The 18863-nt window shown below is 36.2% G+C and overlaps 2 protein-coding genes across 4 annotated transcripts in view; both read right to left on the bottom strand.

Annotated features, from left to right (window-relative positions):
- The window catches only part of peak1 (pseudopodium-enriched atypical kinase 1), a 49063-nt gene extending 46977 nt beyond the window's left edge, over positions 1–2086 (bottom strand). The window contains exon 1 of the mRNA XM_048157680.1: positions 1885–2086. The gene's annotated coding sequence lies outside the window, so the exon portion shown is untranslated. The remainder of the gene's footprint in view (positions 1–1884) is intronic.
- A 7658-nt stretch (positions 2087–9744) lies between these two features.
- On the bottom strand, positions 9745–18620 carry hmg20a (high mobility group 20A). Of its 3 annotated transcripts, none has more exons than XM_048159035.1 (9): positions 18282–18620; positions 16369–16444; positions 16080–16289; positions 15605–15737; positions 15343–15380; positions 13573–13645; positions 11712–11927; positions 10214–10346; positions 9745–10140 (listed from the first exon to the last, which is right to left on the bottom strand). In XM_048159035.1, the coding sequence occupies exons 2-9, from the start codon at positions 16432–16434 to the stop codon at positions 10137–10139; spliced, it is 873 nt and encodes a 290-aa protein (XP_048014992.1). In that variant the 5' UTR covers positions 16435–16444; positions 18282–18620; the 3' UTR covers positions 9745–10136. The 3 variants fall into 3 exon arrangements, with proteins under 3 accessions (XP_048014992.1, XP_048014990.1, XP_048014991.1); XM_048159033.1 differs by having other exon boundaries at positions 13573–13648; positions 18282–18617; XM_048159034.1 differs by lacking the exon at positions 9745–10140 and having other exon boundaries at positions 10210–10346; positions 13573–13648.
- Positions 18621–18863: the final 243 nt, after the last annotated feature.

The following is an 18863-nucleotide window of genomic DNA, read 5'->3' as shown; positions in this document are numbered from 1 at the left end:
TATAGGCGCAATAAGCTCTTCTGTTAAAGGTGCAATATGTAGAATTTTCTGTCCACTAGAGGCCTATTCAAAACAAAGGCATAGCTTGATGAGTTTGAGCGCGGAATCTTGGGACATGTGGTCTTCACCTCACATCCGATGGAAATAAATCGGGATAGGACTCTGCAAGAAATCATGTTCATGGATGCGATTATTAACGTTACTGTAGTATGAAGCAGAGCAGGAGCGAGTGTTGTGGAGCTGAACGAGGCCGATGGAGTGATTGCGCAACACACGCCTCACGAGCAGCGGGACTTTTATTATGACACAGTCGCCGGCGCTGCTTCCGCTTTTCTGGTCATGAGTATGAGGTAACGCAGCTCTGTTTATCATATTAGATACATTTGAGTGCATTGAAAATTATGTTATAGCGTTACTCTGTGCGTTCGTTCGGCGGCTGCTGTGAGACACCGTTACACACTGCAGTAAGATAGATCGATTTTACAATATCATATTAAATGCTGGATGATTGTGTTGATAAATGGCATGCAATTAATTTTAAAACGTATTATATGATGGAGAAAATGCTGTATTACTGTTACTAAAAATAAAGCTGCATCTGATTATCCTATGTTAGCTACTTCACAAAATAGTGTTTTTTCTGAGGAATGGTAAAGCATGGTACTCGCAAAAAATCAAGAAAATTAGATTTAAACAATAAGACTAAACGTGTTGAGCTATATAACAATAATTAGTTTATAAATATATCCAAACAGTTGCTCCCTTGTCTATTAAAACATGTAAATATTGAAGCGTCTTTGGTGTTTCCATGGTTTCTACGAAATAAAACGGGAAACAGAGGGTATGACACAATTGACAACCTTGGTTAAAATTGCAATTTTCTCACGATTTACAAATAGTTGGAAACATTTGTGATATTGTAAGTACTCAAGTAAACAAAATATATAACACTGACCTAGTGGTTTTTGGATATTTTACTGCAAAATTCTTACATATTGCACCTTTAATTGGCCGATTTGAGCAAATATTGGTCGATAACAATAACTAATGCTAATAATAACAACTGAATAACTGTAACTATGGTTACCATGGTAAAGGCCCAGCGCTCAAAACCAAAACCCAAAATGAAACCCATATGATTCATGCCTCTCAAGCTCGCTTTTCACTGTCTGTGACCTCTGGATAAGACTTCAGCAATTCCTGTTTATCATCTGTCATAAGAGGTGAAAGAGCAGCCTTATTAATAACCACATATGAATTATACAGGTATAATCTGTGAGCTTTAATTGATGTATACTTATTTACAAACTAGTTGGCAGTGAATGCAAAATGCTAAACCATCCAAAAATCCTGTATCACATTGACAACTCAAAACATACAGATATATGACATACACGTTTCTGAAACATATTTTCTTAATAGTTACTGAAGTGAAAGCTGATATCAAAACTGATCACACACACACCAGCATCCTGACAGAAACACTGAGGAATTCTCCAGAACCGGCGTCAGATCTCATCAGGTTTTCCCTCACGGACTTTACAGAGAAAATGAAACTTTATCTCCTCACAGAAATGATTTAGCAGGAATGACACTATCATTTCCTCACAATAATCACTCCTGAAGCTGTTACACACCTCAATCAGACATAAAACACGTAATGACTCAGTTTAACCGTTAAAATACCACAGCACAAACGTTTCATGGCCTTTCTGTATTGTTTAACTCGTTAAACCGACAATAAACTGGTTGAAAAATCACAGCTGCGCGTCGCCGTCACGCGTCTCTCGCGTCTAAATATGCGCCATTCGCTCGAGCTGATGCGTCTCGCGGAGCGCCGCGTGGATCTTTCTGTGAAACTCCGTACGAACTTTCTGCTCTTACCTTCAGCGAACGACAACGCTCTCCTCACGAACCCGTGTGCGCCATCGTAATCCAAATATCGCGGAACTGTCGTTAAACTGAACGTGGGCTCTGATGGATATTTTGTTGGGGAGAAATGTGTGATCACACGTCCGTGATCCGCCGCTCCGTTAACGGCTCGAGCCCTACTGAACGGGGACGCGCAGAGGGCAGGGCGCTGTGGACGCGCACTTCGTGTTGGAATGTCGGAAACGCGCTTTTGCTCCAAGCCAGTTTTGTTGTGATTTTCATTTGAGACTGGAAGAACATTAATAATAATACTGACTAAAATGAACCCGTATTATATTTTGTGACAAACAAACTTAAATTTGAAATTATAAGGTATTATTTTTGAAGTCATTTTCTTAGAAACTATATTATTATGATTTGTACAGTATCAAAACGTGCGTAGCCTACTCAGAAATGCTTAAGTAAAACATTTAATTTGTTAATACAGGTCCAGTTTTGCATAAATCGTGCACATATCTATCTGTGTTGCCATAAAAGTAAATTTTGCCGCGAAACGTTTGCGCGCAAACTATTAACCCCGCCCACAAGTGACATTTTCACCACTTTTCTTCTACTCAACTTTGGAAAGCTAAGGGGGCACAATTTTACAAAGCAGGGCCACACTTTTAATTTGTAAAGTAGCCTATATTGCCAACATATATGGTACATTTTTCTTTTTTTTTAACACATTTTCTTTTAGGTTATAATGCAAATAAGCTCTGTGACCAACACAAATTTATGTTTCGCATTTTATTCATTAAGATCATTTGAATAATGAATAATAACTTTTATGAATTTTGAAGCCTAGAAGTAAACAAGTAAATGCAGGCTATAAACAAACTAGCTAACACCATGGCCACACAACTTTATTTAAAAAACATTTTCCCTGAAAGTTTGGGTTATAATAGTTTAAAAGAGTGCAATTATAAACACAAAGAGGCTGTAAAAGTAGATGAATTTACCTATTCAGTGTGATCATGTTTAAAGGGTTAGTTCACCCAAAAATGAAAATTCTGTCATTTATTACTCACCCTCGTGCCGTTCCACACCTGTAAGACCTTCGTTCATCTTCAGAACACAAATTAAGATATTTTTGTTGAAATCCGATGGCTCCGTGAGGCCTCCATAGCCAGCAATGACATTTCCTCTCTCAAGATCCATTAATGTACTAAAAACATATTTAAATCAGTTCATGTGAGTTCAGTGGTTCAATATTAATATTATAAAGTGACGAAAATATTTTTGGTGCGCCAAAAAAAAAAAAAAACGAAATAATGACTTATTTAATGATGGCCAATTTCAAAACACTTCTTTAGGAAGTTTCGGAGCGTTATGAATCAGCGTATCGAATCATGATTCGGATCGCGTGTCAAACTGCCAACTGCTGAAATCATGTGACTTTGGTGCTCCAAACCGCTGATTCGACACGCTGATTCATTATGCTCCGAATCTTCCTGAAGCAGTGTTTTGAAATCGGCCATCACTAAATAAGTTGTTATTTAGTTTTTTTTGGCGCACCAAAAATATTCTCATCGCTTTATAATATTAATATTGAACCACTGTACTCACATGAACTGATTTAAATATGTTTTTAGTACATTAATGGATCTTGAGAGAGGAAATGTCATTGCTCCCTATGGAGGCCTCACTGAGCCATCGGATTTCAACAAAAATATCTTAATTTGTGTTCTGAAGATTAATGAAGGTCTTACGAGTGTGGAACGGCATGAGGGTGAGTAATTAATGACAGAATTTTCATTTTTGGGTGAACTAACCCTTTAATGTCTCAGATAACCTCTGTAGTCCTATTTAGCAACTTGTTAGCAGCTAAAAAAACTTGTTAGCAAGTAAAAGCTTTTAAAAATCATAAGGGTGTTAGTGGAGCATTTTATGTTGTAGAATAAAGCATGAAAATATCATGACTTTGTTAACCTGAGACCTTATTTTGGGCATTTAACCAAAAACCCATTTAAAAAAAGTGCTAAAATGCTAACTTGTTTACAAGTTACTAGCGTACTACAAGTTTGTTACTAGCGTTGCACTAGATACGCCTATTACAAATAGTAAAACAATGTAAAGCACAATTAATTAATTACTTTAAGACATAGGAAAGTACAACATGACTTTAAAACCACATGTTGTCATCTCTTTCACTTAATGACATCAGTTAATGAAGAGCACATGCTTATGAAGTCAATGACAATGTATGAGAACATCCATGTGATTCAGAGATTCTGAGGCCCTGAATCCTCCTACAGAGACTGAATGAGTCTGTGAAAGCTAAATAGTTTCACAACAGATCTTTTAAAATGCTTTCAGCCTTAATTTGAGCATTGCAGTCTTTTGAAAAGTGTATTATGGTTTATTTTAATATCTATGGAGAACATCAGAAAACACATTTGCAGTAATGGAAACCCAATGGAAGCATTCAAAGTATCTTTGTTTTAGAATCCTCAGTGTAATCTCATTGCATCTCTGTTGAGAACTAATCCTGCTATTCAAAACCAATCAAAAATGAAATTAAACTTTCCATGTTTTTACTATTTTTACAGTGCTTATTTGGCCATTATGGAGCTGCTGGATGCTATCATTGTTGTAAAAAAGGGGAGTGTGAACATTCTGCATAACATTCTTCTTTTGTGTCATATAGAAGAAAGAAAGGCATGAATTATTCCTCAAAGCCGATAGCTATTTTTTTTTTCATTTGCGTCAGCTGAAACTCATGCATAAACCATCACTACAATATTAATCTAATCCATATCTGACCATAGCTCTTCATGAAATATCTCAATGCAATTTGAGACATATTTTTTTCCCTCTATGATACAGAAACCATATTTAGGGCAGAATATTGAAGAATGAGAATGACAGAAGTAGACCGTCATCAGCCAGGGATATGCAGGAAAATCCTATTCCCTCATGACAGGACAAAGCTGATTCAGAGAAAGTGTTGCTGAGCTCATTGTGTGGGTTATTGGTTTGTGTGAGTCTATTGTCTGCGGGTTCAGGGTGGATATTCAGTATAAGAGACAGGAAATGAGCTCCACATCTCATGACTCACACACACCACATCCTAATCCTGATGGATCTCCTCTCCTCTTCTCTTCCTCTCTCTCCTCCTCTCGTCTCCTTCTCTCTCCTCTCTCTCCTCTCCACTCCTCTTTGCTCTCCACTCCTCCTCTCTTCCTCTCCTCCTCTCTCATCTGGGTTTATTCATTTTGACTATAAAAACCCTTTTCCAAACTTGAGTGTAATGGTATGCTGTTGGATTGTAAAGAATTGATGTTTGTGGGTTCAAATTCTGTATGTGGCAAGGATTTGTATAAGAGTTGTGTAAAAGCCTTTAACGAGAAATCTTTGAAGTGTGACACTCCATGGCGAAGTGTACTTAATCTTGATGTCAATGAAAAACCAGAATGGAGAGCTTTGTACAAGTCACCATTGGTCAGAAAAACTGGGGATTTACAGTGGAGAGTGTTGCATGGTGCCATCACAGTTAATGCATTTGTTTCTTTTTTAAATTGTCCTTTTTGTTTGCATAAAGAGACTCTTTTTTCATGCTTTCATGCACTGTGAGAGATTCAAACCTTTATCTGATATCTTAAAGAAGATTTTTAATTCTTTTGATGTGACCTTTTCAATGAAAATGTTTATTTGTGGTTTTACATATGTGAAAAAATGTCGACAAAAGTCTCAATTGTTGAACTTATTAGGTCAAGCAAAAATGACGATTTATGCTGCAAGAAAAGAAAAAGTTGAGCAAAATGTTTGTAGTAGCTTAGAAGTTGTTTTTGTTAAATTAGTAAAATCATTATAGATTAATGCATAATGTTGTATCCTTTGAAGCAACTTGGTGTTTAAGTGGAATTCTTTGTGAAATTGTTGAAGAAGAGTTGTATTTTTCTTTTTTGTTGAGTTGATTTTTTATTGAATTTTAAAGGTGCCCTAGAACCAGTTTTTACAAGATGTAATATAAGTCTAAGGTGTCCCCTGAATGTGTCTGTGAAGTTTCAGCTCGAAATACCCCATAGATTTTTTTTAATTAATTATTTTAACTGCCTATTTTGGGGCATCATTAACTATGCACCGATTCAGGCTGCGGCCCCTTTAAATCACTTGCTCCCTGACTAAAAATATCATGTTATCATGGATCATGTCAGTTATTATTGCTCCATCTGCCATTTTTTGCTATTGTTCTTGCTTGCTTACCTAGCCTGATGATTCAGCTGTGCACAGATCCAGACGTTAATACTGGCTGCCCTTGTCTAATGCCTTGAACATGAGCTGGCATATGCAAATATTGGGGGCGTACATATTAATGATCCCGACTGTTACGTAACAGTGTTACAGTGTTATGTTGAGATTCGCCTGTTCTTCGGAGGTCTTTTAAACAAATAAGATTTACATAAGAAGGAGGAAACAATGGAGTTTGAGACTCACTGTATGTCATTTCCATGTACTGAACTCTTATTCAACTATGCCGAGGTAAATTCAATTTTTGATTCTAGGGCACCTTTAATATTTAATTAGTTACATTTGTTGTATTGGATTTTGGAATAAATTGTAATAAAAGGGGTTTTGAAAATCAAATCTCTCATCTCCTGTCATCTTCTCTCCTCTCCTCTCCTCTCATCCTCTCTCCTCCCTTCCCTTCCCCTCCCCTCTCTTCTTGTCCTCTCCTCCTCTCTCATCTCCTGTCCTCCTCTCTCCTCCTCTCCTCTCCTCCTCTTCTTATCTCTCTAATATGTTGTTTCTCCCATTTGAGGAAATGAAAAACATCTCTAGGGCAAAGGGAGTCTCATTTTATGATATGATTATGAGTTCTTGCATCCAGCTGGATCCCTGAACACAAACAGCAGGGCTCAGATCAGCCGTCTCTCTCCGCTTTGGGCAAAAGAGAGAGAGAAAGAGGAACAATTCCATGCTTTGTAAACATGAGAAAAGTTCACCTAAAATGGCAATTCTGTCCTCATTTAGCTAGTCAATGTCATGTTGTTCCAAACTTGGATTACTTTCTTTCTTCTGTGGAACACAAAAACACTATATTCATGTTTTTTTTCCTCCATGCAATTTCAATGAAATGGACTGGAGCTTTCAAGTTAAAAAAAAAAAGCACCATAAAATATCATAAATGTAGTCCTTACAACTATATTCAAAGTCTTCATTTTTTTCAAATGTACTTCATTTTTTTAATCACTGAGTGATTCAGTGAGTTGAACTTGAGAACCCAATGTTTGAATCATTCAATCTGGTTTTGTGAATAATTGAATCACTGACACGATCCAATTCAAAAGAATGAGCCGTTCACAATCGGACATGTAAAAATGTCTTCAAAATGTCATTTGTGGTCCACATAAGAAAGTATGAGTTTTGAACACCATGAGGTTGGGTAATTATGACAAGTTTTTATTTTTTGAGTGAACCATCCCTTAAAAAATTCCCTCCCTTTTTACACAGTGAAGGATATAAGGTTTAAAAGGAAGTTAGGTCATCTGACCCTCCTGTGCCATGGATGCTGTACACTCCATTCCTGATGGATGACAGGAAGTCCTGCTGTCTGACAGGAAATAGACATGACAACAGAAAGGAAATTACACATGTCCCTGAGTCCCGTGCAGCTGTAGCCAATCTCCTCTCTATATAAGCGCAGTAACAAGGACTCAAATATTATTTGGACACTAAATTCACACCTACAAATCAGGGTTATTATAGTTACCTAATACCTTAAACTGAAACCATAAAACAGTTTCTTTACTTGAAATAAAAAACCATTAACTGAACTTTTTTCCTATAACATATTTTAGTAATGATCATAATTTAGGTATCATTCGAAAGCTTAAAAACTCAAAATTCATCCTGAGAAAACCATTTTGAAATCAGACATTGCTTTACCATGGAAACAGTTGCTTTAAAGGATTAGTCCACTTTTAAATAAACTTAAATAAACTAAATAAACTTAATTTACTCACCCCCATGTCATCCAAGATGTCCATGTCTTTCCTTCTTCAGTCGAAAAGAAATTCAAAAAAAGTTTTTGATGAAAACATTCCAGGATTTTTCTCCATATAGTAGACTTCAATGGGCACCAAACTGTTGAAGGTCAAAATTAGTTTCACTGCAGCTTCAAATTGTTCAACACAATCCCAGATGAGAAATAAGGGTCTTATCTAGTGAAACCATTGCTCATTTTCTGAAAAAAAAAAAAAATTAAAATTATATAAGTTTTAACCAGAAATGCTCACCTTGAACTAGCTCTCTTCTTCTTCTCTATTTGAATTCCAGCAGTGTAGACACTGCTAAGTGTATTACTGCCCTCCACATGTCAAAGTTTGAACTAATTGTTATATACTATTGAACTAGCATATTGCATATAAAAATTTAGTTCAAACTTTGACCTGTGGAGGGCAGTAATACACTTAGCAGTGTTTACACTGCTGGAATTCTAATAGAGGTGAAGAAGAAGAGAGCTAGTTCAAGGTGAGCATTTATGGCTAAAACTTATATCATTTTCAATGGTTTTTTTTCAGAAAATTAGCAATGGTTTCACTAGATAAGACCCTTATTTCTCATCTGGGATTGTGTTGAACAATTTGAAGCTGCAGTGAAACTAATTTTGACCTTCAACTGTTTGGTGCCCATTGAAGTCTACTATAAGGAGAATAATCCTGGAATGTTTTCATCAAAAACTTTAATTTCTTTTCGACTGAAGAAAGAAAGACATGGACATCTTGGATGACATGGGGGGTGAGTAAATTATCAGGAAAAGTTTATTTAAAAGTGGACTAATCCTTTAACCTTCTAGTGGTCTCCTCCCCCTAGTGGGCGGTGTCATGTTTCATATTAAAAAATTAATTTTAACAAATCTTTTCTAATCTTGACACATATTGTCACATATTGTCGGAAAGGTCTGAGACTCAAGGTTCCATATTTGGTGACTGTTTTGTGATAGAAGTAATATTGTGACAGAAATGTGTTCATTTGTCACAGGAGAATGCAACCAAAAAAATGGAATATGGGTGTCTATTTTTGATATAGAGCCTAAACAAAATCTCATGGGAACTTCCATTTTTGTGATATCAACTTCAAATTTGGAACACAACTTGGTTAGACATATGGTTTTGATTTTATTGCAATTTTAGACAAATTATTTTATATATATATATATATATATATATATATATATATATATATATATATTATGTAAAAAAAAACTGTTTAGTACAGTACATTTGTTTTACAGTAAACTTCTATAACATTTTTACACTTTCATCAAATGTTAATTAAGTTTAACTTGATGCACTAAAATAACTAAAACTAAAATGAATAAAAACTATTAAAAATAACAAAATCACACAACAAAATTACAAAAATTTAAATTATAAAAAACTGATTCAAAACATTAATAAGTATCTCAATGATGCTAAAAAACACTGCTACAAATGTGTGAATGTCATTTAATTAATCAAATCAATACTCCAAATAGAAACTGCAAAGCCCGAATTAAAACGGTGACTTTTTTCAGAAGTTTTCTCTCTTTTACATCGCTCTTGCAGTCTTCCATTGAATAAAAACACCAGAGTCACCGTTTTTCACCCAAGACATTGGCTTTATTAATATAAAAACCTTTCATTAATTCACACCTGCTTAAGCCCAACTGGGTTACAGCTGTTCAGTACCAGCCTTCCGGAGCTTTCCAGCAAACTGTCTGTCCTGAGAACTCTAACACTGCTGTCTCTAGCGCTCCATCCCAGAAGGAACAAAAACTAATTAATTAATAGCAACCATCTAGCAAATGAGTTGGAGGAGAGAGAGACAGAATCAGACACTCATCAATGTCTTCATACATTTGCTTTATTGAATTCTTCAAATGTCAAGAACATACAGGGAATTCAGCACAAAGACACCAGCTGCAGACGAACCTGCCTCTCTTCACACGAACACAACATCGCACTTACTTCTTACATAATATGAAAGAAATTACAAGTATAAAATTCAGCTTAAAATCAAAATAACATGTACACATGCAGATGAAACCACAACCTTTCTAAAATAATGAAATGCATGGCAAATATGAACTGCTAAATAAAAAAATAAAAATTAGCAGATAAAAACAGCATTGTAAAAAAATAAATAGGAAACAACTGAATAATTGCTTGACACAAAAAACGTGGTCATTGCAGGATAGGAGGAGGGGCTACTGCGTGAGAGGGGGCGGAGCCTCACAATTACCTGCAGGTGAATCAGAGCAGTGTGTTATCGTACACGTCACATTAAAATCAAGAATACTGTGGTGCGCAGCTACCTGTCGAGGCGGTTGACCACGTCCCTGACGGTGCTGATCAGGTGCTGGTTCTCCTGTGGGCTCGACAGGATGATGCTGTGAAGCTTCTTCATGTAGGAGTCGATGGAATTGAGTGTGGGCGTCTCTCCGCTGCCTGCAGGAACATGGGAAAGTCAGTCAGGAAATGTTTATCTTTCACACAATGGTAACAGCTGAAACATCCTTCGCTCAAATAAGCTTGTTTGGGAATAAAACAAAGCAAGTTATATGAACATTTTTTAAAATTGAAAACATTTTATTTAAAGGAAAACTCCACTTTTTTGTAAAAAAAGGCTCATTTTCCAACTCCCCTAGAGTTAAACAGTTGAGTTTTACCGTTTTCGAATCCATTCAGCCGATCTCCGGGTCTGGCGGTAGCACTTTTAGCATAGCTTAGCATAGTTCATTGAATCTGATTAGACCGTTAGCATCTCGCTCAAAAATGACTAAAGAGTTTCAATATTTTTCCTATTTATAACTTGACTCTTCTGTAGTTACATCGTGTACTAAGACCGACGGAAAATGAAAAGTTGTGATTTCCTAATATCATTGCGCCTGCTGCACCCATGGTACGGCAGCAAAGTTCCTTGATTATTACGCTGGAATGAGAATATAGTTCCTAGCCATATCGGCCAAGAAAATCACAACTTTTCATTTTCCGTCGGTCTTAGTACACGATGTAACTACAGAAGAGTCAAGTTTTAAATAGGAAAAATATCAAAACTCTTTGGTCATTTTTGAGCGAGATGCTAACGGTCTAATCAGATTCAATGAACTATGCTAAGCTATGCTAAAAGTGGTACCGCCAGACCCGGAGATCAGCTGAATGGATTCGAAAACGGTAAAACTCAACTGTTTAACTCTAGGGGAGTTGGAAAATGAGCCTATTTTCAAAAAAAGTGGAGTGTTCCTTTAAGCCTTCTATTCATCAAAAATGTTTTCAACATGTTTCTTGAGCATTAAATCGGCATATTAGAATGATTTCTGAAGGATCATGTGACACTGAAGACTGGAGTAATGATGAAAATGAAAGGTAATATTTCATGGTCATGGCTCAAATGAATCATTGAACTAAATTAAACAAAATTACCTAAAATCAATCAGACTGCTTAAAGGGATAGATGATTTACTCACCCTCAAGCCATCCTAGGTGTATATGACTATCTTCTTTCATAAATTCAAATAACTAGCTTCCAGATGGATGAATGCATTTTTTTGTGTTCAAAATCTGGCCCCCCTTCACTGCCATTATAAAGCTTGGAAGAGCCAGGATATTTTTAAATATATCTCCGATTGTGTTCGTGTGAAAGAAGATAGTCATATACACCTAGGATGGCTTGAGGATGAGTAAATCATAGGGTAATTTTCATTTTTGGGTGAACTAACCCTTTAAATGAACCCAGCTGGCTGGAGGTCTTTGCAGTGAACTCTGGGAGTTCAGTCGTGTGTGTGTGAGTGTGTGTGTGTGTGAGCGTCTCACCGGGCAGGGGGACGGTAGAGAAGCTGTGTGTGAGGGCCGAGCGCAGGGTGTCCAGGTGCTGCTGCAAGAGGCTGTTTCGAGTGCGTTCCTGCAGCACGTCTCCTTCCAGGCGCTCCACGGCGGAGCGCATGCTCTCCACATGCTTCTGCAGCGCTGCGTTACGCTCCTCATATTCCATATTCGTCTTCCTCAGCTGCCGCATTTCAGCCTCACGCGCTGTAACAAACACACACGCTCAATGAAACAAGTTGTACATTAAATGGTGCAGTAAGTTTTCTGAGAAACGCTGTTGAAAGTGGATCGGACTGAGCAGCACAACACACTTGTAGCCAATCAGCAGAAGGGGGCGCGTCCACTCATGATGGAGGAGGAGAGAGAGTGAGCCAATCAGCAGAAGGGGGTGTGTCCACTCATGATGGAGGAGGAGAGAGAGTGAGCCAATCAGCAGAAGGGGGTGTGTCCACTCATGATGGGGGAGAGAGAGTGAGCCAATCAGCAGAAGGGGGTGTGTCCACTCATGATATGGGAGGAGAGAGTGAGCCAATCAGCAGAAGGGGGTGTGTCCACTCATGATGGGGGAGGAGAGAGAGTGAGCCAATCAGCAGAAGGGGGTGTGTCCACTCATGATGGGGGAGGAGAGAGAGTGAGCCAATCAGCAGAAGGGGGTGGGTCCACTCATGATGGGGGAGGAGAGAGAGTGAGCCAATCAGCAGAAGGGGTGTGTCCACTCATGATATGGGAGGAGAGAGAGTGAGCCAATCAGCAGAAGGGGGTGTGTCCACTCATGATGGGGGAGGAGAGAGAGTGAGCCAATCAGCAGAAGGGGGTGTGTCCACTCATGATGGGGGAGGAGAGAGAGTGAGTAATGCTGGGTTCACACCAAACGTCTGGGGTGTCTGATTTACATGTTAAGTCAATGCAAACGAGTGTCTAGACGTCCTGCGGCGTGAATCAAACGTCTAGCGCGGCACAAATCGGCCTTTGACGCGCGAATGGCACGGCGTGAATTGAGCGTTCATTGAGCGCGAATTGAGCATCTGACGCCCTAGACGCCCGAGTTGAAAAATCTGAACTTTGGCGAATATTCGCGGCGCGTTAACCAATCAGGGACTCTGATGTGTCATCACATTTTTAGACAGGAATAAAAAGGACCTTGCCTGGAAGAGGATAAGCGAAGAAATCGGACAATCTGGTTAGTTGTAAAACGATTTTAGCTGTTGATACTAGCCCACCTGCTAGCTAGCAAAAGCCGGCCGGCATAACCGAGCATAAACCGCTACTGGTTTCCATCTGACAAGACGATGTGTTTATTCAGAGGATCTGTGCAGAAAGAGATGGAAGCCCCTCCCATGATGTGAATCCGCGTCTGAACACACTTTGTTTAGATGCGCGAATAGAGCGAATTTGACGCGCGTCTGACTTCAAAATGTTCAAGCGTCCAACTAGACGCGTCTGATGCCAATTTGACGCCCCAGATGCGTTCGGTGTGAACGCAGCATAAGAGGGAGATTTGAAGAAAGAGAGATGGCCGAGAGACATTACAAAAGAGAAAATCTCAAAAGGAATATCACTGGTTATGATCAGGCAAGAGCTTCAGGACCCGTGTTAATATTAGAAAAGCTTTCCAGAGCTGGAGAGAGTGAAGCGGGAAGGTCTGAAAACAGGCACAAATGTTGTGTTGTTTCTGCCCCACACATGAGTAACACTGGTTTTGCTGTTTCACTGAAGCAAAACACCTTTTTGCATTATTTAAGGGTGGAGCAATGAAGGGAGGGGTGTGTTTGTTTGGGGTGATTTCTCAGAAATCACGTACTGCACCTTTAAAGACAGACTGATGCATTGAACAGCACTCTGCTCTCACCTTTACTGTGATTGAGAAACTCTTCAGTGAAGATGGGAATATCAAACACAGAGCGATCCTTTATCTCCAGATCCTTCTGAGAGACAGACAGAACGTTTGAGTGCTCAGACTGTCATAACAGAATTACAATAGCCGTCAAAATGATTTATATATCCAAGTTTATTAAATATTTTGGCTAAATTGGTCATATTCCGGCTACCAATAACATATTTAACACATTTTATCAAATAAGGGTTTCCACACCTTTCTATTTTCAAGTTAATTTTTGGATAATTTGATAGAGTTTAGCCTATTAAATATTTTATTAAAAAAATAGGAATATAAGTTTGGAAAAATTACTATTTTTAACGTTTTTGAAAGAAGTCTTTTCAGCTCTTCAAAGCTGCATTTATTTGATCAAAAATACTGAAAAACAGACATATTGTTAAATATTATTACAATTTAAAATTATGTTTTTCTATTTTAATATACTTTAAAGTGTAATTTATTCCTGTGATCAAAGCTGGATTTTCAGCATCAATACTCCAGTCTTCAGTGTCACATGACCCTTCAGAAATCATTGTAATATGATGATTTATTAAATAGTTGTGCTGCTTAATATTTTTTATAACCTGCGATACTTTTTTTCAGTATTCTTTGATAAATTAAGAGTTAAGAAAAAACAGTTTTTTAAAAAAAAAATAGAAATCTTTTATAACAATATACACTACAGTTCAAATGTTTATGGTCAGTAATTTTTTTTCTTTCTTTTTTTTTTTTTAAATACTTTTATTCGGCAAGAATGTGTTAAATTGATACAAAAAAAGAAAAAGTGATAGTAAAGACTTATATTGTTAGAAAAGATTTCTATTTTGAATAAATGCTGTTCTTTTTAACTTTTTATTCATCAATAAATCCTGAAAAAATAAATAAAAAATATTAAGCATCACAACTGTTTCCAACTTTGATAATAACTGAGCATCAAATCATCATATTAGAATGATTTCTGAAGGATCATGTGACACTGAAGACTGGAGTAATGATGCTGAAAATTCAGCTTTGATCACAGGAATAAATTATATTTTAAAGTATATTAAAATAGAAAACCATTATTTTAAATTGCAATAATATTTCACATTATTACTGTTTTTTCTGCATTTTTGATCAAATAAATGCAGGCTTGATGAGGAAAAGCGACTTCTTTCTAAACCATTAAAAATACTAATGTTTCCACACTTTTGACCGTTACTGTATATATATATATATAAGTAGGTTTATATATAAGAGTTTTCCATGACTTTCCAATGACTGTTTTTGATTATTTTCTGTGCTTTTCCAGTAATTTTGCAGCAGTTTGTGACTACTTGACCATTTCATTAAAATCCCTTTATAAAAATTGTAGCCAATTAAATATTTTAGTATTATTTTTATTATATTTTCTTTTTAATAAATAAAAAATTCCATTACTTTTCTAAATATTGGATAAGTTTACTGTATAAAAATAGTAAATTAAATAGTTTAGGATAATAATAAAAGACTATAAAAACAGATGTTGACTAAAGAGTTTTCCTTGAATTTCCCAGGGCTGTTTGGGATTTTATTGCCATTACTTTTCCAGTCTTGTATGATTTTTGGATAATTCCATAAAAAATAATTCCATAAAAACAGCATATTAAATATTTTAAAATAGATTTTGATTAAAGAGTTTTCCATGACTGAAAACCACAATTTTCTGTTAATTCCAGCTGTTCCATATCATGAAAAATGTGGGTCCTGTCGTTGATATTTTACCTCATGAAGGGATTCACCAGGTGCCTGCCGCCCAGCATCTGAGGACAAAAGCAAGAGAGAGGAATTTTAGTTTGGACAAGTGATTTGTGATGCACAAGATTTTGTCAGTCTCTTCATTTCTATTCTTGTTTTACCCTCAACTGTGAAATCTCACCGGTCCAAAATCCTGCTCCACATAGCTTTATAGTAAACATCAAATGTTTTCCGATTGGCTGTGGCTGTCACTTGCAGGAATGCCAAAAGTTAATTTTGGATTTCGTACCTCCTCTGTGTCTCTTTCCTTTTTGTTTCTCTTGCACTTTCCTGCTGAAGTGTTTATAGGCTTCAGTCTTCTGATACTGCTCCAGTTCCCTCATATAACGCTCTTTATCTCTATCCGCTTCATCCAGATACCGCTGAGACAGAGAGAGACAGAGAGCGATGTTAGATGTCTCTGTAGAGGTTTTAATCTTGATTAAAGATGACCTATAATGCCCCTTTCACAAGATGTAATATAAGTCTCTGGTGTCCCCAGAATGTGTTTGTGAAGTTTCAGCTCAAAATACCCCACAGATCATTTATTATAGCTAATAAATATAGTATAGTCAAATTTGCCCCTATTTGGATGTGAGCAAAAACACGCCGTTTTTGTGTGTCCCTTTAAATGCAAATGAGCTGCTGCTCCCCGCCCCCTTTCCAGAAGAGGGCGGAGCTTTAACAGCATTGAAAATGTAAAAAAGCTCTTTGTGTGTCCTGACCTGTTTCTCTTCCGGGGGCAGTTTGCTCCACTCGTTCCCGAGCATCCTGGTGATCTCTGGGAAAGGCACGTCTGGTCTTTCCGCCCTCAGCTGCTCGCGGCGCTCGTTCATGAAGCGCACGTATCCTGTTAACGGGGCTTTGGGGGCGTTACTGTCCTTCAGCGGCTTCTTCCTCCTCCTGCCTTTGGTCCAGCTGCTCCTGCGAGGTTTCTGCCAAAAACACCATTTCACACGACTCATTAACCTGTGCAGCGACAGCCCGGGCTCAGCGATCACATGATCTGCTCACCTCCTCTCCGTTACGCTGGCTGCTGTTGTCTGTGTTGCCCCCCGGTGACCCGCTCTGCTCCTCCATGACCTCTGACCTTTAGTGTCACATATAGCAGTGATGTAAAAAGAGAAGATGACTGAACTCAGCATTTAAAAATAATTCTGAGCTACTGTAACAAAACTCAAAATATCAAGTATAAAATTTGATGAATTATATTTCATTTATTTTATTTTATATACATAATATATATATATATATATATATATATATATGTGTGTGTGTGTGTGTGTATATATATAATATATATATATGTGTGTGTGTGTATATATATTTTTTTTAATTATTAATCTTATACTCACAAACCTACGGAAGAGGATTAGGGCCAAGCAATAATAAAAAAAGATTAAAGTTCTCGAGATTAAAGTTGTTAAATTTAGAGAAAAAACACGTTAAATTTCAAGAAAAAAGTCGAGATAAAGTGTTGAGAATAAAGTCATTAAATTACGAGAAAAAAGTCATTAAATTACGAGAACAAATTCGTTAAATTACGAATTTGTTCTCGTAATTTAACGACTTTTTTCTCGTAATTTAACGACTTTTTTTCTCGAAATTTAACGACTTTTTTTCTCGTAATTTAGCGAATTTGTTCTCGTAATTTAACGACTTTTTTCTCGTAATTTAATGACTTTTTTTCTCTAAATGTAACGCTTTTTTTCTACTTGGGTAAAGTTGGTTTTATATTCGCACATTCGGACATCCGTATTCAATAGCCTTGTTAATCACACTACATTGGACATTCAGTGGACATTCACAAGTAAATATGCCATTAAATCAATACCTGCCTATTTTGATCGACTGTGAAAAATGTTGTAAGTTGACAATCGTTGGTTGTCAATATCATGTCGCTGCTTAAAATTCGCAAACATTAATTTACTGCACATTTATTGGAAAGTCTGAATTTATCAGAAGTCCGAATGTGCGAATATAAAACTAACTTTACCTAAGTTTTTTTTCTCATAATTTAACGAATTTGTTCTTGTAATTTAACAATTTTTTTCTCGTAATTTAATGACTTTATTCTCAACATTTTATCTTGACTTTTTTCTCGAAATTTTTTATTATTGCGTGGCCCTAATCCTCTTCCGTACAAACAATATTTAAACAAATACATATATAAAAATATTTTTAAAAATAAAATAAATATACATATCTATAAAAGAATAAAATGTGTAAACATATATTATATATTAATACATTTTCTTAATTACCACTAACACACACACATAAAATATAAAATAAAATGAATAAATTATACATATAATAAAATACATTAAAACTTAATAAATATATATATATATAAAATATTTTTAAAAAGTAAAATAAATATACATTTAAATAAAATAATTAATATATATAAATAATTTTCAGTCTTATTACCACTAACAAACACACACATATACATAACATATAAAATGAATATATATATATATATATATATATATATATATATATACACACACATATATATAAATACATACATATATATATATATATATATATATATATACACACACACACACACACACACACATATATATATATATATATATATATATATATATATATATATATATATATATATATATACACACATATACATATATATACTCATACAAATACATATATATATATATATATATATATATATAAAACAATTATGTACATGTTTTTGGGACATGTACCATGATGTTATCTTAATGGTAATAATTATTTGAAGTATGGTTAATAGCATTAATTTAGTAGCATAACCATCTGATTACAATCATTTTACTATAGTACAGCCACGGTACTTTACATAATGTTGTTACAGAAGATGAATTTAACAGATGCATTAGAATCACGCAAAACCCGACAGACATCAATTGTCTCACCTGTCTTTTGTTCTGAAGCTGGAATCGGGTGAAAAAGTGCGTCTTTAATGTGTTTTTCGCGCGATTTTTTCAGGAATTTTAGAGAGAAAAATATTCCGAGTCAAAACAATACACGAAGCCGGCTGACGTCATCACGCGGCGACAGGAAGCAGGACGACTCCGTCATGCGCTCTCAGCCCTGCCAGCCAGATCCCAAACTTCATCCTCATCATCATCCTCTCCACATAAGTAAAATATTTATTGCGTTAAAATCCTCAGTAAACGCGCTTTATTGTGTTGTCTGACACAACGGAGCGCTGCTGGAGTGTAAACGGGTTACGAGAGATTAGTGGTGTTTTGCTGCCCTCCGCTGGCCAGAAGCTGCAAGTGCAACTGATGTAATGGCGGCGCTCCTCTCCTACATTTCCATGAGGAAAAGGATCTAATACACAACAACATGAGAATAAAAATGTGTATTGAATTAATATTATTTATTCACATATTGTCTATACAGTTCGGCCACGTAGCATATTTTTTATGTTTATGTTTTTTCAAAACACTTTTTTTTTATTTCAATAATTTTCCTTTAAATTATTTATTAAA

This window comes from Megalobrama amblycephala, linkage group LG15 (assembly GCF_018812025.1).
Source record: "Megalobrama amblycephala isolate DHTTF-2021 linkage group LG15, ASM1881202v1, whole genome shotgun sequence".
NCBI lineage: Eukaryota > Metazoa > Chordata > Actinopteri > Cypriniformes > Xenocyprididae > Megalobrama > Megalobrama amblycephala.
Note: the sequence above shows the minus strand (reverse complement) of the source record. Positions and strands in the feature narration are given on the sequence as shown.